Here is a 24,540-nt window from a genome sequence, read left to right as displayed (position 1 = left end):
AAAAAAAAACGGTGCCAAAACAACCGATTTTTTTTGTCACCTTTCCCCATAAAGTGTAATATTGAATGATCAAAAAATGGTACCAATGAAAATGTCAACTCTTCCTGCAAAAATACCCAATGAGCCCCTGCACAAGACGATCAGCAGAAAAATAAAAAAATATGGCGTTCAGAAAATGGAGACAAAAAACTGAATAAAAAAAAATGCTTTATTATGTAAAACTGAAACAAACAAACAAAAAAAGTAGACATATTTGATATTGTCGCGTCCGTAACAACCTGCTCTATAAAAATAGCATATGATCTAACCTTTCAGATAAACATAAAAAAAAAATGTAAATATTGTCTGAACAGCCTGGTTACCTTGCCTCACAAAAAACGTAATATAGAACGATCAAAAATCATATGATCCCAAAAATAATACCAATAAAACTCTCACCTTATCCCCTATTTTCCAAAATGGGGTCACTTTTTGGGAGTTTCTACAGTACTTTAGGGGTGCATCAGGTGGGCTTCAAATGGGACAAGGTGTCTAAAAACCAGTCCAGAAAAATCTGCCTTCCAAAAACCATCTGGTGCTCCTTTTTTCTGCGCCCTGCCCTGTGCCCTTACAGCAGTTTACCACCACATGTGGGGCGTTTCTGTAAACTGCACAATCAGGGTAATAGATATTCAGTTTTGTTTGGCTGTTAACCCTTCATGTGTTACAGAAAAAAATGGATTAAAATGGCAAATCTGCCGAAAAAGTGAAATTTAGAAATGTAAGCTCCATTTTCCTTTAATTCTTGTGGAACACCTAAAGGGTTAACAAAGTTTATAAAATCAGTTTGGAATAACTTGAGGGGTGTAGTTTCTAAAATGGTCATTTATGGGTGGTTTCCACTATGTAAGCCCCACAAAGTGATTCTTAAAAATTGGGTTTTGGAAATTTTCTTAAAAATTTCAAGAATTGCTTCTAAAATTCTAAGCCTTCTAATGTCCTAAAAAATAAAATGACATTTACAAAATGACGAGGTATCACTATTTGTTTTAAAAGCAGAGAAAATGACATTAAAAAAATGGAGAATTTTTCCAAATGTTTGGCAACTTTAGGATTTTTTCATAAATAAAGGTGAAACATATTGACTCAAATGTATGAAGTACAATGTGTCACGAGAAAACAATCTTAGAATGGCTTGGATAAGTAAAAGCGTTCCAAAGCTATTACCACATAAAGTGACACATGTCAGATTTGCAAAAAAAGGCCTGGGCAGGAGGGTGAAATACGGGCCCGGGGGTAGAAGGGGTTAAAAATAAAACAGTTGGGAATAGGCTTTTTACTGGTGAAAACAGGCACAGACACTTTAGTGCCTTGATGTGTTGCTCTGTGACTAAACCCTCAATCCAGTTCATGAGCTTTGAGACCCAATTGGCAGGAAAATGGAGCTCAGGTGCTATAAATCTGTATTAGTGCAGGTAGATGAAACCTTCTCAGATTCAGACTTCTGAGGATCTTGGCAGGCTCTCCACATATGTCCTCTCTAGTATAGATTGCATTTAAAAGAAAGTATCTTGTTGTTTTTAATGGCAGAAGCACAAGCCTTAACCTCTGTGTTCTCAGAGAATCACGACCCAGAAGATTTCAGCTGTTCAATATGTCGGGACATATTTCAGACCCCAGTCAGAACTCAGAACTGTCAGCACGTGTGAGTAAATGCTCTTTTCCTTTGGATTCATGTACAGTATGTGGCTTATTAGTCTGCAATGCTTAAATATGTTGGGGGAGATTTATCAAACGTGGTGGAAAGGAAAACTGGTTTTGTTGCCCATAGCAACCAATCAGATTCCACCTTTCATTTTTTTCAGAGTTCCTTTGGAAAATGAAAGGTGGGATCCAATTGGTTGTTGTGGGCAGAAAAGCTAGTTTTCATTTACACTGGCCTTGTTAAGGCTGGGCTCACATCTCCACTTAAGAGATCCAACTGCTTGATCCGGCGCAAATGTCAAGCTGAAACCCTGCATGTATGCTGGAAATTGGCCGGATCACCATCGGACCTCATTGCAGTAGTGAATCCGGCAGGCTGCTCTGTGTCAGATCTCCAAAGCTTTAATTTAGTGTGTATATGTGTAAAAAAAAAAAAATAAAAAAAAAAAAAATTTTTTATATATATATCTCATTGCAATGTGTATTATGTTATTACTAGTCTGTAATGGGTATTCAACAGTTATTACTATTTTGCAATACTTTATATAGAAATTGTTAGTCTGTAATAGATTATATAGCTGTTATTACCAGTATGCAATGCAGTTTGACTGCACCTTGTGAATAAGGGACTCCGAGATAACTGAGCGCTGTACTCTATTTCTAGCAGTCCCATAAAGGTGAATAGAGCAGCAGTGCACTACTCCAATTTTTCAGGAGTACAGGTCCCCTATTCTCCTGATCTGCATGGCTCCAGTGGTTGAGTCCCCACCTATCTAATAGTTATCCATTATGCCATGGATAGAGGATAACTTCTTCTAAGGCCTTTATTCACACACTTGGTGTTCGGTCAGTGATTCTGAGCCAAAACCAGGTACAAATCTTTCCCTATACCGTGTGTGTGTGTGCATGTAGGCTCCAATCCTGGTTTTGGCTCCCAATCACTGACCAAAACGTTTGTAAATGAGGCTTAACACAAATTTTTTATTTTAAAAAATAAATAAATTTTAAGGCCCTTTTTATGTGGACCCATGATCAGGGCGATTATTAGTAGTGAGTGTCTCTAGGAATGCTCATTCTGATAATTGGTGAATGGAAAAAGTAATGTCTTTCATCCAGCACCCAAAATTATAGGGGGTCATTTACGATGTGCGCCACACCAGTTTTAGGCAAAAAAAAAAAAATATCACAAGACCCAGTTTTAATGGGAATCTGCTGCCCAGAAACAATGAATCTGTATGGGAACGAGCAATCGCAGCTATCAAAACTCAATGTTTGTATGAAGTTTTTCTTTAAAAACAATATCCCAAATTTTCAGCTTTTGCAGAAAATGCTTGTTAATGGCTATTAAAGCAAGTGGCGCCCATTGTCCTCTCTGCCGTGGGGCATTATGTAGATGGGAAAGATCAGCACCAATAAGAGCTTCGGACATAGAAATGAAAATGAGGATCCTCTCGCTAGATTGCACATGCTGTGGGAAACTGGTAAGAGACACAACAGTTTTTTTTCCTAGCAGAGGAACCATATGCCACTATTACATTTGGAGTCCATTCATACTATGGGGCATATTTATTATAGTGTTTGTGCCAGTTTTTGGGCAAAAAAAAGTTGTTTTAGACTCTTATTTATTTTAATTTTTTGTTAAGAATTTACTACTGAAAGTACGCCTGTTTTTGAGACATTGCTACTACTTCTGCACTAAAGGGGTTGTCCTGGCTTTTAATAGTGATGGTTATCAGATCGGTGGGAGTCCAACACCTGGCACCCCCACCGATCAGCTGTCTGAAGAGACGGCGTGCACACGTCCCGGCTCTCTTCCTGTTCACCACGGCTTTGCCATACACAGTGCATACAGCTGATCGGCGAGGTTGCCAGGTGTCAGCCCCCCGCCAATCTGATATTGATGACCTATCCTGAGGATAGGCCATCAATATTAAAAGCTCGGACAACCCCTTTAAAAACGGAACCACCAGAGACCTGACTAAGGATTCATGCACACGACTGTTTCTGATTTTGCGGTCTGCAAAACATGGATACTGGCCGTGTGTGTTCTGAATTTTGCGGCATGGAACGTCCTGCCCTCTATAGAACTACCCTATCCTTGTCCGTAAAACGGGAAAGAATAGGACATGGTGGTTTGTTTTTTTTGTTTTTCTTTGCGGGGATGCAGAACGGACATATTTTGCAGCCCCATTGAAGTGAATGGGTCGGCATCTGACCCACAAACTGTGGACCAGATAGGTTTGTGTGCATGAGCCCTAATACAAAGGCTTCTCGCCTCATTCATCAACTGCTGTGTGACTTTTAATAAATAGCCTGCAAAATACTGACAGGTGAATCAGTTACTGCAGTCTAAGGGCTTGTTCACACGACCGTGTGAAGCCTGTGCCCGTGCTGTGGACAGCAAATTGCGGTTTGCAATGCACAGGCACCGACCATGGCCCAGTCACATGGGGATCGCGGACCCATTCACTTGACTGGGTCCGCGATCCGTCCGTTCCGCAAAAAGAGAACATGCTCTATCTTTGTGCGGTGTGGAGGCACGGAACAGAACCCCAGGAAGCACTCGGTGTCCGTGCTTCCGTTCCGCATCTCCGGAGTTGCAGGCCCATTGAAGTGAATGGGTCCGCATCAGTGTTGTGGAATGCACACGGAACGGTGCCCGTGTATTGTGGATCCGCAAATGCAGGCCACAATACGGCAATGGGCAGCACACGTTCGTGTGAATGAGCCTTAATTGGAATCTAAAAAACAGACTAGCTTGATAAATGTGCATCTATAACTTTTCTGTGAATGTTCGGCCTCATTCACACTTCTGTGAATCATAGGCATGTGCTGTCTGTTCTCCATGAAGCAGCATGTTATAGAGCAGGAGGAGCTGAGCAGATTGATGTCATTTTATGGCAAAAGGTTCAGGAAAATTTGTAATTCATTTAAATTCCTGCTCATTCTGGGATGCGAACCCATTCATTTCAATGGGGCCGTAAAATATGTGGACAGCATACAGTGCGCTGTCTGCATCAGTACTTCCGTGTACTTTGGCCCCACAAAGATATGGCCTGCCCTATGATAGAAATGCACTGTGTTCCGCAAATTGCGGAACGCACATGGCCGTTATCTGTGTCTTGAGAATCTGCGATTTGTGCACCACAAAACACATATGGTTGTGTAAATGAGCCCTAAAACTATATATAACTCTGCAAATTCTGCTCTATTAGGGCTCATGCAAACGAACGTACGGTATTTTCTTACTGTGTCCGTTTTGTTTTTCGGACAGTATGCGGAACCATTCCTCTCAATTGGTCGGCAAAAAAAAAAACAGAAGTTACTCCTGTGTGCATTCCGTTTCCGCATGTCCGTTCCGCAAAAAAATAGAACATGTCAGTCATGCGGACAAGGCTAGGACTGTTCTATTAGGGCCCAGCTGTTCTGTTCTGCAAAATACGGAATGCACATGGACATCATCCATGTTTTGTGGACCGCAGAATACATACATTCATATGAATGAGCCCTTACATTGTGTCAGTATCTTGCATTGAATTTGTGGTGACAGGTTCCCTTTTAGGCCCCTTTCTCACGGGCGAGTATTCCGCGCGGATGCGATGCGTGAGTTGAACGCATTGCACCCGCACTGAATACCGACCCATTCATTTCTATGGGGCTGTTCACATGAGCGGTGATTTTCACGCATCACTTGTGCGTTGCGTGAAAATCGCAGCATGCTCTATATTCTGCGTTTTTCACGCAACGCAGGCCCCATAGAAGTGAATGGGGCTGCGTGAAAATCACAAGCATCCGCAAGCAAGTGCGGATGCGGTGCGATTTTCACGCACGGTTGCTAGGAGACGATCGGGATGGAGACCCGATCTTTATTATTTTCCCTTATAACATGGTTATAAGGGAAAATAATAGCATTCTGAATACAGAATGCATAGTAAAATGGCGCTGTACGGGTTAAAAAATAAATAAATTATAATTTAACTCGCCTTAGTCCAGTTGATCGCGTAGCCGGCATCTCCTTCTGTCTTCATCTGAGCTCTGTGCAGCAACAGGACCTGTGGTGGCGTCACTCCGGTCATCACATGATCCATCACATGATCTTTTACCATGGTGATGGATCATGTGATGACCGCAGTGACGTCACCACAGGTCCTGCTCCTGTAATGAATGCTCACCACAGGTCCTGTTCAGCAAAGGAGACAGAAGGAGATGCCGGGCTGCGCGATCAACTGGACTAAGGTGAGTTAAATATATATATATATATATATATATATATATATATTTTAACCCCTCCAGCGCTATTGTACTGTGCATTCTGTATTCAGAATGCTATTATTTTCCCTTATAACTATGTTATAAGGGAAACTGATACAATCTACACAACCCCGATCTTCTTTGAAGAAGTTCGGGTTTGGGTACCAAACATGCGCGATTTTTCTCACGCGAGTGCAAAACGCATTACAATCTTTTGCACTCGCGCGGAAAAATCGTGGGTGTTCCCGTAACGCACCCGCACCTTTTCCCGCAACGCCCGTCTGAAAGAGGCCTTAAGATCCATTCACACGTCCGCAATTCTGTTCCGCATTTTGCAGAACGGAATTGCGGACCCATTCATTTCTATGCACTTCCAGGTCGTGTTTTTTTTTTTTTGGGGGGGAACTGAAATGCGAACATGCCCTATTCTATTCTTGTCCGCAATTGCGGACAAGAATAGGCATATTCTATTAGTCCCGGCGATGTGCTTTCCGCAAAACGTGGAACGCATATTGCCGTTGTCCGTATTTTGCTGACGTGTGAATGGACCCTTAACGTGTTATTTCATACATCAGTGTTTTTCCTGTGACCCACAATGGAGACATGCACTACATTGGTTCATGGTGCGGAAGAAGAACGTATATCTAATTCTATGGGTCCATGAAAAACACAGATGTCATCTGTGTTCTTTCAGTGGTTTTTTTTCACGGAGCATTGGTAGAAGATGCTCTGGAAATCACTTTGTCTAGTAGTTGCACATCATGGAATATAGATGACACATGGAGGGCAAAAAACACACGTGGACCAACAACAGATTCCTCACGGGACATCTTCATGGATGAAACGCTAACTATCTTCTCCCGGATGTCATCACTGACAGACGTGTGAAAATATTCTTAGAATGTAATGTGGGTGTTACAGCTAGTGATGAGCGACATGGGCAATATTCGAATTCGTGATATTTCGCAAATTTTTGGCTGAATATTTGATCTCCAGTCATTGTCAATGTAATATATTCGCGATTAGAATATTCGACACTATTCGCGAATATATAGCACTATATTCTAAATATTTGCAAATTCTGGCGATATTCGAATATTCGCGCTCAACACTGGTTACCGCTGATATCCAGAGTCATACCAGATTCTTTATTTCCATAGGTGAAGTTATCTTACATGCGACTCCACTACAAGACATGCAAAGGTTACCAGGAGGAGTTTGGAACTGCAGCCAAAGACTCGAAATTGCACAGTGACCTATATAATGCCAAACAGTAAGAAAAAACTGTAAAACTAAAGTGCATTTTAACTAGCCCAGTTCAGGATCATGATGGAAAAACACAAAATTTAAGCAACTTTATGGGCTTATGCACATGGGTATGCAGCCTGCACGGCTTCGTAGTACGCAGTTCTATGGCCTCCATACACTGATGTACAGGCTTTGTTGGGAGACGCATGCATGAAGATATTCTACCTTAGAAGCAATACTTCCATAGTTGCCAACAGTTTGGGATGGATTTGCAGGGACTGTCCCTAATTTTCAGACAGTCCCTGCAAATTTGGACTGTTCTGGGCTGAAAATGGTGGGGCTTGTGTAAGCCCTGCCCATAAATGGACAGTACCTTACAGTTTGGGGGTGTTCCCAGGGGTGGGACCTAGTTGTCCAAAATTCAAACTGTAAAGTTGGTATGTGTTTGCTTCTAGGGGAGAATACAGTCACACTGTACATACAGACCTGAACTTTGTACAAACTTCATGTCTGGCTTAAACAGAAAGCTCTGTATGCTTCTGTAACATACAGGAACTGGAGAGGCTGTGGTTTTTAATCGGAATCTAATGGCTTCCACTCTCTCACATCCCGAAGATGGGCAATTTTCTAAATCTCCAGCATGTACCAGAAAAATGGGCTGCACCTGGCTGTACTGCGCCCCCTCAACTCTTATGTTATATAGTGCTCCCCAAATAAAAAATCCCAGGAAAACTCCTCTTACCATCTTTAATTTTGCCAGTTGAAAATCAATCACAACTTCAGTTACTGTAAAACCTACTCCATAAAATATAAATTTTTAAATAATTTCTGAGCCTACTAGGCCTCTCTAGAATAGGTAGTCAATAATTACTCACTTTGACAGACATTGATGCCCCCTACATAAATTAATAGGGTTGTCTAGCAACCTAAAAATGCTTAGAATGATATAAAAAAAATGCTTACTGCTCTTTCAATCACTTTTCAACATGCCATGGCTGCAGCAGTGATGTATCAACACCTCTGAGGTTGCCTCTGCGGTCGGTGATTGGCTGCAATGTTCACATGTCATGTTATCACTAGAGCAGGAAGAACAAAGACCAATAAATATTAAAGGGAACCTGTCACCTGCAAAACGCATATTAAAACGACCACAGTACCTTACAGTATCCCCCAGTGTGTTGCTAATCATGTTTTTCTTTCCTCTTTGTGTTTCTTCATACTCGTTAAAAACGCTGTTTTAATGTCGGTTGGCACTGTCTGAGTCAGGCTTGAAGTTAAGGGGCAGCGGCCTCCTTGCTTCAAGTAAAGCTAAGCCCGCCTCTTACCCCTCCTCTCTACAATTAGATGGACATGCTGCCGTGATCACGCTCTTCTAGCGCATGCGCGGTACGCTGCCTGTTACAGCGTGACGGCCGGGCACGCGATCGAACTGTCCGGCGCATCTGCAGTCAGCAAAATGCAGGCGGGTGAGTGAGGATTGCGCTGTAACAGGCAGCGTACCGCGCATGCGCTAGAAGAGCGCGATCCTGGCTTAACGGCAGCATGTCCATCTAATTGTAGGAGGGGTAAGGGGCGGGCTTAGCTTTACTTGAAGCAAGGAGGCCGCTGCCCCCTTGACTTCAAGCCTGACTCGGAGACAGCGCCAAACGACATTAAAACAGCGTTTTTAACAAGTATGAAGAAACACAAAGAGGAAAGAAAAACCTAATTAGCAACACACTGGCGGATACTGTAAGGTACTGTGGTCGGTTTAATATGCGTTTTGCAGGTGACCGGTTCCCTTTAAAGTTGCTTATTGGGAAATATGATGGCAATACCTAATAGTGCTGTTAAATAATCAATAGTTTGAAAGTAGTCAATACTATCTGATCTTCAGATCGGCCTTATATACTCCAGACGCAGGGGACAAGAAGGTTTGTACACAAACCTAGAAGAGGATTCTTTATGGTAAGAGCAGTGAGACTATGGAACTCTCTGCCTGAGGAGGTGGTCATGGTGAATACACTAAAAGAGATCAAGAGGGGCCTGGATGTATTTCTGGAGTGTAATAATATTACAGGCTATAGCTACGAGAGGGGTCGTTGATCCAGGGAGTTATTCTGATTGGAGTCGGGAAGGATTTTTAAAAATTATTATTTTTTTTATTTTTATTTTTTCCCTTAAGTGGGGAAAATTGGCTTCTACCAATTTTCCCCACTTAAGGTATGGGTAGCCAGACAGACCCTCCAAATGTCCTAGAGGTATATTAACACGGGAAAACCCAAACGTTCATCCCATGCACGCCTGTGTTTCATAGTGATCCTACCAAACGGTAATTACCGGATAATTGACCCCTGATGAAAATTAAATGGGTATTCCCATCTGGGTCATTTATTGCATATCGATAGGTGCAGGTCCCACCTCCAGAACCTGCTTCTAACTCAAGAATGTTTGTGTCTGCAAACAATTGCTTCTTCCTTCTCAGTGAATCTGTCAGAGATGCTCTGATGACTTGATCTGTAGCCCTTATCTTTACTTTCCTAACAGCTCATAAACACTCATTTTAACTAAATTATCACTAGGATATGCCACCAATGTCAGGTACGAGTCCTATCTCCAGAACCGGCCCACCAAAGTGTAGGAGTGCACTGCGCATGCACAAGTGACCCTTCATTCACGGTTATGGGAAAGGGGTGAGAAATAGCTGAGCCAGCGCATGGTTATTTTCAGAGTTCTCATAGCAGTAAATGAAGGGTGGCCACACTTGCATGGTGTGCTCTCATTTACTTTGGTTCAATCTGTAGATGGGTGACCCACCTATCTGACATTAGTGGCATATCCTAGAAATATGATGCAATCGCTTTAAAGAAGTGTTTATGACCTGTTAGGCATTCAGAGTTAAGGGTTAGGGCTCTTTAACACAAACGTGTCCCTTGCGGGAATTGCGCTTCGTGTGTGTGAGAGAGAGATAAATGCACCCAAAGATGTCCATAGCCTTTATAGCCTTGGGCCTCTTTCACAGGAATTATATGGATTGTGTCAGGATGCATTCAGTGACACTCGCACCATTTCGCAAACGTTTCATTTTTCACAAGTTTAGTCAGTTTTGTCTGCAATTGCATTTCTCTTCAGTTTTTCTTTTTTTTTTTTTCTGCACGAGTGCAATTAGTTTTGATTCGTGAAAAAACTGAAGATTTACAAACATCTCCTAACCATTATCAGTGATATCTGGATGAATTGCATTTTTCAGCAAAGCCCCATTCACATCTATGCATAAAAAAAAAAAACGGAGAATGTATAACATGCTTCTATTCTCGCGCAACGCATAAATGTTGCGTGGAAAAACACTTGTGTGGACAGACCCATTGAAATGAGTCAGGATTCAGTGCTGTGCGTTCACTTCACGTATTGCACCCGCGCGGAAAGCTCGCTTGTGTGAAAGTGACCTAATAGTTTGTCAATCTTGGCTCAATTACATTGATTTCCTGGTGTTTTTCATTATCTGGTAGTTTAAAAGGAAAGGGGGACCAGGATCTCCTTTCGCAGGTTGTTGGGGAAGTGATGGCATCTGAAAAGAGCCAAATTTTTATTTTTGCTATGCCAATTATCCTTAAATAATGTATACTAAATATAAGGAAATTGTCATTTTTCAGGTTCGATGCACTGTACAAGTGCCCACTGTGCCAACAAGGAAACTTGAACAGAAAAGCCTTACTGGACCATTGCAACTTCATGCATTATTTTGACGTTGCAGAAGCGGTAAACCTCTTTCACCTTTTGTATAAACTGACTGCATACCGTACTTCTAAATCAGGACAACAAAAAAGGGGGAAACAATTTTTGGCTTTTATATAGTAGCTGGGATTTATTACAATAACCATAACCTGGCTGACCATTTACCCAGTTGATGTGGAAATAAGATCCAGCAGCTTGGGGCAGGGGTAAGGCTGGGTTCACATCATGACACCATTAGCTCCCTCTGAATTCACAGGCTCCATACAGCCTTTTTACTGAACCAGAGATGTACACCGCTATTAGAAGTTTCTGATGAATGTATAATTTTTTTTTATTTTTTTTATTGGAGGAATACTGTAATAAAGTTGCACGGCGAATCACCCACTTAGCCAGACTTCTAGGACAGAAACATGGGTTGATAAATATGGCACTTGTTCTGACCACCGTATTCTTCAATGTGTTCACACCAACTTTCATAAATCCACTGCTAAATCTTCCCCATGCTGTTCTAAAGCTCCCACTTCCCTCCATGTACTATATTATAATAATGGCTGCCTGCAACCACCACCAGGGTAGCTCACTTCATGGGAATCTATAGTTGGCATGGAATTCAATAGAAATTGTAAAATTCTGTATTTACTGAGCTCCCCCTAATGTTTGAAGAAAAATGCAGAGTTTTGCTGAGAAGCAAGAGAAGGTGTTCAGTGCTGACCCTCAGACCCCATAGCAATGGCATGGTCTTCCATAATGGTAAGTATACTACAGTACTATATTACAACATATCTGATGTTCTTCCATTAAGGCTACTTTCACACTAGCGTTAATAATTTCCGGTATTGAGATCCGTCATAGGGTCTCAATACTGGGGGGGAAAAAAAGCTTCCGTTTTGTCCCTATTCATTGTCAATGGGGACTTAACTGAACAGAATGTTCCAAAATGCATTCCATTCTCATACCGGAGAGCTTTCTGTCCTGGGATGTGGATCAATGCAGGTCAATGGGGACAGATCCGTTTTCTGACAAAATTGAAAACTGATCGTCTCCCATTGACTTTTAATGGCGTTCCTGATGATCAGTCTTGGATATGTCGAAAAGATAATACAACCGGATCCGTTCATAACGGATGCAGATTCTTGTACTATCAGAACGGAAGTGTTTTTACTGAACCCTGCCGGATCCAGCAAAAAAGCTGTGTATAGACACCTAATCGGTCACCCAACAGCAATCTTTGCCAACTTCAAAATTCTAAACAAATGTTAACATAAAAATGCATTTTAAAGGGGTTTTCCAAGATAATTAAAAATCTTGGGCAAACCCTAAATTGGCTTAAAACAAGTTAAACTTGCCCTATTCTCCAGAGTCGCTGGTCCAATTCTTATCTTGAGCCATTGTAGTGCTTGTCTGAGATTTTTTAATTTTCAGACAGCCCCTTTTAAGTTCCATTTTTGTATAGAAGAAAATGCCTACTAATTAACATATCTTGCACATTTTATAAAGTTTTTATCATTGTTCAACCATGAATTCAATAGAGTGAAAAGATAAAGACATAGAAGTGTAATATCCAATTTGTGACCATTTTGATGTCCTTATACTTTACAGATGTGCCCTATATGTTCTGCTTTGCCCTGTGGGGATACCAATTATTCAACTGGCAATATTGTAGGACACCTAAATGCCAGACACCAGTTTAATTATGACGAGTTCATGGTAAGTATCCAATATGCAATTTTCTAAATAAATCGCCTGGAACTGATTATTACAATAGAAACCCTGTCATGGCCAGCTGCAGGAATTATTTTATTAGGGTTACTCATTAAATGAGTTGTCCAAAACTTTACAAGTGATTCTCTTTTGAATATAGACCTCCGCCGATCAGATAGTAATGGCCGGACATGCTGCACCCCACCGATCGACTCTGGTGCTATTCACTTCACTGTCCAACAGATAGTGGTGGTGTAGTTCCACCACTGACAACTGGCCCCAGAGCTAGTGCAGGACAGCAGATTAGCATGTGGTGTCAGACTCCTGCCGATTAGATAGTGAAGGCCTATCCTGAGAAAAAGCCATCACTTGCAAAGGAATGGACAACCTCTTTAAGAATAATTCAAACGGGTATCTTATTATATGCGCTTGAATTTACAGCAAGCAATAGTGCAATTACTGTATTACTCGAGACTGTTAGATCAGTCTGCGTTCATTAATATTGCAGTACTTGCACACTGCATGTTAAATTTCAGATTGTACATAACCTTTTAAATGTTATAGAGCTTTACCTTTTATGCAGCACACTGACCCGCATGGGGAAAGGAAGGGGGCTGGAGAGGAAGATGTGAGTGGTGGTGACAATGAGGGTGGTTGTAGCAAGCAGTGTGGCTAATGTTTCTCCAGCTCTCTCCCAAGCCGCATGTACAGTGATTGGAAGGACGCAACCCTTCTTACCTCCTGAGGGCACCCCCTGGACTTTGGAGTCTCCTGCCTGGTAGTGGCTGAGGTGTCTATCCTTGATGTTGGGTGAACAGCAGTGTGCAAGGCAGGAGAACAGGGGTTCTAATCAGGAATGGAGACCAATGACAAGGCCGGCTTGGTTGTAGTATAAATGGTCTTTCTTACTGAATAGATGGTAGGTGTCACAATGCAAACAAAAGGAGTAGGCACAGTTCTCAAGTATATCAGAGTAGGGTTTTTCTAAAGGATATGTATAGGGATGACTATGGTGATGGTGTTCCTCCCAGAGTTTTTCTATAGACACCAGCAAACTTCAAAAAATTACCAAAAGTGTGCAATCTCTCAATCTTTCTCTGCAGTGTCCAAATGCAGGTGCAGTCCTAGATCAGATGCCCAGTCTGTTTCAGTAGTGTGACGGGTGCCAGAAGCTAACCCAAACCAAAGGCAGTAAAGACTACAGCCATAGGCATGCGTTAACTTTACTGTTTTTGTCCATGCTTGGCCCTTAAACTCCTGTAGTAATCTGTTCTGCTCTCCCACAGAGGTTAATCCTTAGCAAAATTGCTTTTCTGGCCGCCTTCACTCCCAGGAATTGTTTTCCTAGATAAGCTTTGCAGCATACACTAAGCACATCTCCTCTGTACAGTAAAAAAAAGGGCAAACTGTCCTCAGTTTCTGGGAGGGCATACATTTTTTCAGGGGTTTCCCCTTGGTAAAAAATATGGGAATCAGCTAAAATGGTGTAAAGTCAAAGGCGTTGAGTATACGGTAAATGAAAATCTCAATCCTTACAATGAATGTAATATATCCACGATTTTTATTTTTTCTTCGCAAGGTTTATATATACTGTATAAAATCTCGCCTGAGCACCATTTACACTATCCAAAATTGTTATACATGCAGAATAAATTTTGATCAACATTTAAGGTTTGGCAGAAAATGGTGGTTTGCTAATAAACAAATGAACCTTAGGCCTCTTTCACACGAGCAAGTTTTCCGTCCGGCGTATGATTCCAGCAATGGACTCGTTCGTGTGAAACGGCCCTTAAAGTTGTTTTCTGAGATTAGTATGGTTATTAACAGGACTTTCCTGACCCATTTTTAACATGTAAACAAATCTCTCTGGTTCCTTTTCATCCTCTACAGTAGTGCTTGAAAGTTTGAAGCCTTCAAAATCTTCTACATAAAATTGATCTATAACTACATCAGATTTTCAAAGAAATCCTAAAAGTAAAGATAAATAACCAAAGGAGTAAAAAATATGACTTGGTCATATTTAATGAGGAAAACAATCCAATATCTCATGTCTGAGTGGCAAACATATGTGAACCTTTGCTTTTAGTATCTGCTGCGACCCTCTTGTGCAGCAATAACTAAATGTTTCCAGTAATTGTTCAGTCCTGCACATTGGCTTGGAGGAATTTTTAGCCAATTCTTCCAGACAAAACTGCTTCAATTGCAACGGCCAGGTCCAGCGCCTGGGGGATCCCTTGCCCCTTGGGAGGTTTCTACTAAATATTTCCCTCTTTTATAGAACAAGTAAATGTGACGCCAGTTGTGGTTAAGCAACAGGAACATGGAGTCCTCTTGGTAGGTGGTAGTGTTGGTACCCAGTGTAAGAAGGCCAGAGTGGTGTTGAATAGGCCACAATATCCCTGGAGATGTTGTGTAGCACGTTTGTCACGGTCCTCCTACCTGAATACGGGTGGATCCCAGACGTGGTCGACCGAGGCAGTGCAAAAGGGGATGGAGAACTTGGATGGGGTAGAAAAAATATGAGTCTAGACTTGGTAAACGTTGAACAGTTGCTTTTACTTGGCATAAACGGTAATTCAGACAGTTTCCAGATTTTATCTTGGTTTTAGCAAGCAAATACTTTCTCTGCAACAATCTCAGCTCTGCTATGCTGTAGCTTCCTCAGCTCTGTTAGCAGTAGTAGTCTTTCTCTGTAGGTAATCCTAGGAACTTCTTGTCCTGGTAATTTAGTACCTCAAGCTTCGGCTCAGCTTGGATGAAGGCAATGAAAGCCCAGGAGGGGACATGCAGCCAAATAGTCCTTTTATGCAAGCAGAACCTGCGGGCCTAGCAGAGCAGGCAGGACTCTGCTGGCCGATGTACAACCTCTCCCTTAGGAGGGTAGACTAGAACTCGCATCCTCTCCCCAAGAGGGGGAAGAGTAGACTGACTCCTATTAGCTAAACTCCTCCTTCTCCCTCTAGAGGGGGAGAGAGAATGGACAATCCAGTCCATTCCCTGCTCTAGCACTGCCAAATGTTTGCTGGCACCTTGTGGTAACCAGGCACATTACATGAACATAAATATTAAATGGAGTGTAAATGCACATTATCAGAAGATGACATGAAATACATTGGATGACAGGTATTGGCACATAGGAAATGATAGCAAGGTGGTAATGGAACTCTGGGTCATTACACAATGTTTGTAGGTCTCCTTCCGTAAACTGCTCACTTCAGGTCTTTCCACAACTTTTGCATTGGATTAAAGTTAGGACTTTGACTTGTCCATTTCAAAACCTTAACTTTATCCTTCTATAAAGGGGCTGTCTCATCTGAGACATTGGTAGGATATGCCACCAAAGGCGAGACCAGCACCTAGCTGACTTTAAAGGCATGTCCTTGCCATATGCCATCAAAGTCACAGATGACATAACCCCTTTAACCATTCTTTGATAGAATGACTTGTGTTCTTAGGGTCGTTGTCTTGCTGCATAACCCACGTTATACCAGCAAATTCTTTAGAAAATTTTTGAATTCATTGTTCCAGGAGCACTTTCCATCATTGATGGACTAGATGCAGCAAAACGGGTCCAAACAATGATGCTACCACCACCTGTTTGCACAGATAGGATGAGGATTTTAAGCTGGAATGCAGTTTTTCCAGGACGTCCCTCCATGACAGCACCCATGGAGGTTGTCCTATTGGTCTCTGTAGGGACAGGAAGCGAGAGAGATTAAAAGGCACCCTCCCCTCCCACTCTCCAGTGTTCTTCCTGTCCCTACAGGGATAGGAGCAGAGAGAAGTCGTTCCCTGCTCTGGGAATGAGAAGGATTTGGGGCCGAATCTGGTCAGGGGGTTTTTACCTCTCCTCTTCAGATTCTGGAGGCCTAACGCTAGCACCTCTCGGGGTAGAGGTCCCCTAGCTGTCCCCGATACACTTTTTTTTTTTCCCCTGTACCTACTTTAGCCGCGGTATCGTGGGGGGCCGAGGCCGCTTCTTCCGGTTGGGAGCTCTGGGATTGGCTGCGGCTCCTGCGCTCTTCCTGCTCGGCGTGCAGATCAGGTGACCGCAAGTCGAGGTCACATGGTCAGAAGAAGATGGCGGCACCCAGGGAACGCTAAACCCGGTGCGGCGGTGGCATGCAGGGGGGGTTGCCTCTTCGTTTGAATAAGTCGTCGCCCCCCCCCCCCCCCCCAGGAAGTGAGGAGGCGGAGCCGCGCGGCAACAGAATGGACCAGGTAGGACATAAATTGAGTCAATTTTTTGTCTGGGTGAGGTATGGAGGTCCAGATGTCAGCTATGCAGGACACTAGCGCAGACATCCCTTTCCTGGGTCATGTAAGTGCCTGAGGTGGCTCAGATCCCCTTTGTTTTGTTATGCAGTACAATTCAGCTAACGGACTCTCTCTCTTCCTATGTAGGGAGAGAGAGACTCTACAGTTCAATCTCTGGGAGAACCAAAAAAAAGCCAGAAGATGTGCTTTATGTTCAAAGAAAATGCCAGTCATATAAAAAAGCTTTATGTAGTGACTGTCTGGCGAAGATTCTCAGAGAGGAGAAATCGTCTCTCCTGTCGGACTTGATAGTGATTGTGAAAGAGGAGATCCGGGCGGCCAGTTCCAGTATGGTTTCAGAAACAGTGTGCTGGTTCCCCTCCCCCAAAAAGACCCAGAGTACTAAGGGAGTCAGAGTCTGAAGAAGAGTGATTATATCTTTCAGAAGAGATGGATGATGATCAGGGTTCGTCTTATATGGCTGATCAGAAGAGAGATCTTTTTTTTCACAAGAAGATTTAGATCCCCTTCTGTCGGCTGTAAGACAGACAATGGATATTGAGGAGGAAGAGCAGACTCGCTCAGTGCAGGATGAAATGTTCGGCGGGTTAAAAGCAAAGAAAAAGTTGTTCCCGGCGAACGAAAACTTAAAGGATTTAGTGATCGACGAGTGGGCTGATGCTGATAAGAAATTATATATATACCTCGTGAATTTAAAAACAGATTGCTGTTCAACCCTGAGGATGCAAAACTGTGGGATGTGGTCCCTAAGGTGGATATCCATGTAGCAAAAGTGGTTAGAAGAACCACACTACCATTTGAAGATTCGGCCCAATTAAAGGACCCAATGGATAGGAAGATTGACGGATTACTCAAAAGAGCATGGGAGGTTTCAGCCAATACTATCAATACTAACATTGCTGCTACCTCTGTAGCCAGGTCTATGGCTTTATGGGTGAATCAGCTGGAGGAACATCTTAAGCAAGACACCTCCTAGAGAAGAAATCCTGGGGTCGTTACCTCTATTTAAAATGGCTGCATCCTTTTATGGCAGACGCCTCTGCGGAGTCCATAAGATTTGCAGCAAAAGCAGATTCCTAAACTAACACAGCTAGGAGAGCTTGTGGCTAAAATCCTGGTCAGGGGATATAGCCTCTAAAAATAAATTTTGCGCTATACCCCTTAAAGGTTCCCACCTCTTTGGGCCAGTACTAGACGAAATTCTGGAAAAGACAGCGGACAAAAAGAAAGTGTTTCCGGCGGAGAAAAGCAAAAAACCTTTGCCCTTTCGTAAGCCGGCCAGCAGTTTTCAAAACGCTCCCAGAAGTAAAGGAAAGACTAGGAGGTGGAGCTACCCGAAAGGAGGAAGAGGCCGAGGGTTTCTCTTTAACCCCAATACCAAGACAGAGACTATGACGCCAGGCCAGTAGGGGGCAGACTCCAGTTCTTTTGGGAAAATTGGATCCAAATAACAAAGAAACAGTATATTCTGGAATTCATCCAGAAGGGGTTAAGAATAGAGTTTCACCTCCTCCAAGACTGTTTCAGACTACAGTTTTCCAATCTGCTTCACTTCAGGATCAGCTTCAGACGGATGTCCAAAAGCTATTGAAATTGGGTGCAATAGTACAGGTCCCTCCTTCAGAGGAATTCAAGGGCCACTATTCAAAACTGTTCCTCATAACAAAACCAGACTGATCCAAAAGGACCATCAACCTAAAATTCTTAATAAACAGATGGATAACACACTACCATTTCAAGATGGAGTCAGTAAAATCTACGATCCCACTGATGGGTCCAGGGGCGTTTCTGTGCACCCTGGATCTAAAGGATGCCTATTACCACATCTCCATTCACCATCAGTTCCAGCAGTACTTGAGATTTGCGATCAAGAAAGACGGGAAGATATTACATTACCAATTTCAGTGCCTTCCGTTTGGAATATCATCAGCCCCACGTATCTTCACAAAGGTAGTGGCAGAAATGGTAGCCTACCTAAGACAGAGGCAGGTAACTATAATTCCATACCTAGACGACTTTCTTCTGGTGGCAGTCAGAAGAGGAGTTAAAGTTTCACAAAGGACGGACTCTATTTGCTCACAAGTCTGGGATGGAAGATAAACCTGGAGAAGTCGGATTTGCAGCCGGCAACACAAAAGAAGTTCCTGGGAACTCTCTTAGATTCGATAGCTCAACATTCTTTCCTTTCTCAGGACAAGCAAATCAGCATAAGGAAAAGCATAAACTCCTTCAGATTAAAGGAAAAGCGGACACTACGAGAGGCCATGCAAATCCTAGGCCTAATGACCTCGTGCATCACGACAGTTCCCTGGGCCCCGTTCCATTAAAGAACTCTCCAGACGGAGGTCCTCTTATCTTGGGACAAAGACCACAGATCGTTAAACTCCAGGATAGCTCTCGGACAGAGCAGTAGACTCCCTCTCCTGGTGGTTGGTAACAGAGAACCTGTCAAGGGGGGTTTCCTGGAATATGATACCACTCAAGACAATAACCACGGATGCAAGCAGCCGGGGTTGGGGTGCTCACTTAGAGGATCAGTTTTTTCAGGGCAGTTGGTCCAGTACAGACGCCCTAAGTTCCTCAAACTACAAGGAACTAAAAGCGGTTTGGGAGTTCCTGAAAGCCGCGGAACATCTCCTCACAGGCCACCATGTCAGAGTCCTGTCGGACAATATGACGACTGTCTGTTACATAAAAAGACAGGGAGGGACAAAGAACCCTCAACTTCAGGGCTTAGCGAATATCCTCTTCAGGTGTGCAGAAAAGAAGGTCTTGTCCATTACAGCCACGCACCTGAAGGGGTCTCAACTCCACAGCGGACTTCCTCAGTCGACACAGGGTCGAACCAGGGGAGTGGAAGTTAAACAAGGAAGTTTTCCAGATGATTTGTCAGGAATGGGGAAAACCTCAAGCGGATCTATTTGCGTCCAGCAGAAATACTCAGCTGGACTATTTCTAATCGCTAGACCCAAGAGGGAGACCATTGGCGGTAGATGCTTTTTCCCAGAAGTGGGACATGAGTCTAGCTTACGCTTTTCCTCCATTTCCCCTCATACCATTAATCCTGAAGAAGTTGAGTGAGTTCAACCACGCTGATTTTGGTGGCACCAGCTTGGCCCAAGAGAGCCTGGTTTTCAGTTCTAAAGATCGTGTCCATCAGAGAACCGATGACCCTTCCAAAAAGACAGGATCTCCTGTCACAAGGACTGCTTCTTCATCCCAATCTGGACAAACTGAATCTTACAGCCTGGATCCTGAAAGGCAGACCTTAACAAGGGGCTCTCAGATAAGGTAATCTCAACTCTACAAGGCTGCTGCAAACCCGTCACGAGAGCTATATATAATAAAATATGGAAGAAATTTTCATCCTGGTTGTCGCAAAATCAGGCGGACACCAGATCTCCTTCAGTGGGTTGCATATTAGAATTTCTTCAGGAGGGATTTGATGCAGGACTAAAGCCCAGCACGCTTAAAGTACAGATCTCGGCACTCAGCTGTTGTCTAGATACACCCCTTGCAGAACATAGATGGATTAGGAGTTTCCTAAGAGCAGCTTCTAGGTTGAGACCCACCTTGAGACAGTCTATTCCCCCCACGGGATCTAAATGTAGTCTTAAAAGGTTTGTGATTTCCCCCCCCCCCCCCTTTGAGCCTATCTACCTTATATCTGAAAAACATATCTCTCTCAAGGCGGTATTTCTCCTGGCCATAACCACAGCCCGCAGGATAGGAGAAATTCAGGCATTATCTATTAAAGAACCATATTTAAGGATTCTGGATCATCGCATAATCCTGAAGCTAGATCCAGCCTTTTTACCTAAGGTGGTCTCAACCTTTCATAGAGAGCAAGAGCTAACACTCCCTTCATTTTGTTCCTCTCCCAAAAATATACAGGAGAAGAGATTCCAGTGTCTGGATGTTAGAAGAACGATCCTAGCCTACCTTGACAGGACAAGTACTTGGAGAAGATCAAGTAATTTATTCATCCAATTTGGTGGGAAGAATAGAGGACTGAAAACTTCAAAACAGACGTTGGCATGATTGATTAAAGAAACATACAGACTTCAGGAGAAGACCTGTCCTTTAAACTTGAAGGCGCATTCTACTAGAGCCATGGCAACTTCCTGGGCAGAGAAGGCAGATGCTACAATTGACCAGATTTGCAGGGCTGCAACCTGGTCTGACTTTTGCCAGACCTTACAGATTAGATGTGTTGGCCTGCCAGGACTTGGCTTTCGGGCAGAAAGTCCTTCAGGCAGTAGTCCTCTCCCCCCCCAGGAGATTAATTTGTTAGTTCTCCATGGGTGCTGTCATGGAGGGACATCCTGGAAATACTGGTTTAGTTTACCGGTAAATCCTTTTCCAGGAGTCTGACATGACAGCACCCCATATTACCCTCCCTGGTATAATGGTTCCAACCTTGATGGCAGTGTGAATGTAACATTGTTATTAATAAAAAGGTGTTGGATCCTATCCGGTGTAGTAATTTGGAAAAACACTGGAGAGTGGGAGGGGAGGGTGCCTTTTAATCTCTCTCTTCCTGTCCCTACAGAGACCATAAGGACAACCTCCATGGGTGCTGTCATGTCGGACTACCTGGAAAAGGATTTACCAGTAAACTAAACCAGTATATATTTATTTTTTCCTTTCAAATATAACACTTTTTTCATTTAAACCAACATTTGGGGGGTACTATCTCTCCTTGGGGAGAGCGGTGTGAGGAGACTTATAGGCCATACATGTCATTCTGGAATTCTGAGAAGAATGGGAGGCAAATGAGCTTTTAACAAGCTCTGCCTCTAATGCCACCAGATGTAAGGCAGCTATCCTATAAGTCAATGTTTTGACCCTTTAACTAGGCCTTGATACATGTCTTGGATAATAATACGCCAGCATCTCGTCTGCAGACCGCTTTTTCGGGATGATGGCATTAGAGGCAGCGCTTGCTAACGGCTCATTTAAACAAAGAAAATATCTATTTTGGTCTCATCCATGCACATAACATTGTTCCAGTACCCTTTTGGCTTGTCCAGGTGATCTTTAGGAAACTGCAGATGGGCAGCAATGTTCTTTTTGTAGAGCATAGACTTTCTCCTTGCAAAGCGGCCATGCACCATTGTTCAGTGTCTTCCTCATGTGAACTCATTAACTGTTAGGGCTCAGGCGCACAAACGTATTTTGTGTGTGTGTGTTATTTTTTAAATTTTTTTTTCTGACCACTCTTTTTAATGGGTCCGCAAAAAAAAATTGGAAGTTACTGTGTGCATTCCGTTCCGCAAAAAAATGTCCTATTATTGTCCGCATTATGAACAAGGATAGCACTGTTCTATTAGGGGCCAGCTGTTCCGTTCCGCAAAATACGGAATGCACACGGACGTAATCTGTATCTTTTGCGGATCCGTTTTTTGCTGACCGCAAAATGCATACTGTCGTGTGCATGAGCCCTTAATCTGAGAAAGCCCTTTAGTTGCTCAGAGCTTACCTTGGGTTTCTTTGTGACCTCGCTGGCTTATTAACATACCAGGGCAATAATTTAATTACCAAGAGCAGCTTATACATTTCTATTTAATGGACAGAAGTGAAACATTTGGGTATGTTCATGTGACTGATACTGCAGATCAGGGCCGGGCCGACACAGAGGCTGGGGAAACTCCAGCCTCAGGGCCAGGCCAGCTCCCCAGCCTCTGGGCGGCAGGCAGGCCACTGACCACGTCGCTGCTGCTGCCGGACTGCCCGCCGCGCTGGAGGACGGAGGGAGTAGTGAGCACTTGGCACTGACTTACGTGCTCCCTCCCCACTCCGCTGATTTGGTCTCTGCTCAGTCGCTTGCCTGACTGGCTGCGTACAGCGCGCACTTTGACCTGACGCGCTGTACGCAGTCAGGTCACATGTGCGCCTTCTGGAGACCAGGAGCAGCACAGCACGGTCACGGTCCAGCCCAGGCCCCAGCAGGGATAGAGCGTGAGAGTCTGCCCTGAAGTAAGATAGTTCTTAATTAAAGATAATATTCTTTTCCATCTGATGGGGTAAAATTACAAGGAACGCACTGGGGGTTGGGGTGGATGTCTGATTAATAACAAACATGCATATCTAAATGGCGGGGGGGCCGCACTTGGGCAGCTCAGCCTCTGTTGGTGGTGGACCTTGTCCTAGCCTTGCTGCAGATTGTACATCAGTTTTTAATGCAGTACGAGCCCGCCCGGATGGGCTTTACTGCCACACTAAATAACCAATAGTGTCAGTCAGAACTAACTGCCGCTGACACTTAAAATTACCGGCTCTTACCTCACCGAGGCCAGGAACCTCGGTGACTCATATCTTCTGTCAATGATGGCCCCTTGTACTTTCTTACATACCTCCCCCCCCTTTGTTCAACCCTGAGGGGGGGGGACACACCAGCTAGACTGTGTACCCGGGACAGGGCATCTGTATTTCCCTGTAACCTGCCTGCCTTATGTTCCACAGAAAACTTAAAGTTCTGTAGAGACAAAAACCACCTGTGACCCGAGCATTCCTCTCTTTGGCTTGGCTCATCCACTTGAGAGGGTTGTACAATATTGGCAAAGTGGATGAGGTTTAAGAAATCTGATTCACGCGCTGCATAAAGGGCATCTGTCAGCAGATTTATACCTATGAAACTGGCTGACCTGTTGCATGTGCTCTTGACAGCTGAAGATGCCCTTTACCTCCATTATGAACAGATTGTTAATGGTGACGTGGTAACCCACAAGACTATTGACATGACCACAAAATATTTTAAGTTAATAAAATACTGCAGTGGCTTGCTTGTCTGCATGTATAGTGGCCACATCACAGGCAAGCCTTGTGGCCGTACCCTAACCCCACCTGCACACAAGTGTCGGATAACGCCCATAAGATGCACACAAATTTCCAGGTGGATTTGTGTTTATGCACCATATCTATACCAAAATCTGCAATTTCTAACAGGTTTTTGGTACGGTCTGGCCAGAGATCTCACCCTTCAAGGGTGAAATCCGCAGCTGTAACGGCAAACATCAATGACCTGCTGTGGATTTTTACATCTGCACAGCAGGTCAATTTCCACACAGAAAAAAATAAAAAGCCACAAAGTGTTCATGAGATTTGTGTAATCTCGTACTTTGCTGGTATTGTATTACAATGCGGTTTTTCTGTGAAGAAAAAAAATGCACGTATTCCGCAACATGTACAGGTGGTCTAATAGGTTTATTTTACTAGTTGTAACAACTTGCACTTTATCGCTGTGTGTAAATGAGGCTTTGCTTGAAAGTTAACCCTTGTTTTAATTAATCTGTTCTTTCTGTATTGCGTACCTGTCACAGAATGTCCACCTGGATGAAGAAGCACAGTTCCAAGCTGCAATTGAGAAATCCTATCAATTATTCTACTGACTGTAAATGACAATGATTATTATCAATTGAAAAAGGCAAATGTGTGTAGTCCTTGCTGTCTAATAAATAGTTTGTCTTTTAATTGTTTCCACATATGATGGTAATGTCTCTCAATTGTCTGAAATTCATGGAATCGGAAATGTTTTATGAGTTATAAATGTGCATTTCTTGTGTTAAATTGCTTGTTTTTTTTTCTGCTAATTTACAATACTCAGGTGAGACTTTATTTTTGCAGGAGGAGATGGCATTTAATAAAGTATAGATGGAATGGCTT

At 43.2% G+C, this 24,540-nt stretch overlaps 1 protein-coding gene across 1 annotated transcript; it reads left to right on the top strand.

Annotated features, from left to right (window-relative positions):
• The first annotated feature begins 1,562 nt into the window (after nucleotides 1-1,562).
• On the top strand, nucleotides 1,563-24,321 carry RNF138 (ring finger protein 138). The gene is made up of 6 exons (XM_040433505.1): nucleotides 1,563-1,684; nucleotides 2,999-3,164; nucleotides 7,095-7,207; nucleotides 10,815-10,920; nucleotides 12,496-12,603; nucleotides 24,198-24,321. Exons 1-6 carry the CDS (start codon nucleotides 1,563-1,565, stop codon nucleotides 24,264-24,266), a joined length of 684 nt encoding a protein of 227 aa, XP_040289439.1. The 3' UTR covers nucleotides 24,267-24,321.
• The last annotated feature ends 219 nt before the right edge of the window (nucleotides 24,322-24,540 follow it).

Source organism: Bufo bufo, chromosome 5 (assembly GCF_905171765.1).
Source record: "Bufo bufo chromosome 5, aBufBuf1.1, whole genome shotgun sequence".
Lineage (NCBI taxonomy): Eukaryota > Metazoa > Chordata > Amphibia > Anura > Bufonidae > Bufo > Bufo bufo.
Note: the sequence above shows the minus strand (reverse complement) of the source record. Positions and strands in the feature narration are given on the sequence as shown.

Coding starts and splice junctions, on each gene's coding strand:
- RNF138 (XM_040433505.1), top strand. CDS start 1,563: ATGGCAGAAGCACAAGCCTTAACCTCTGTGTTCTCAGAGAATCACGAC. Junction 7,208..10,814: donor GACCTATATAATGCCAAACA/GTAAGAAAAAAC, acceptor GTCATTTTTCAG/GTTCGATGCACTGTACAAGT. Junction 12,604..24,197: donor TTAATTATGACGAGTTCATG/GTAAGTATCCAA, acceptor TACCTGTCACAG/AATGTCCACCTGGATGAAGA.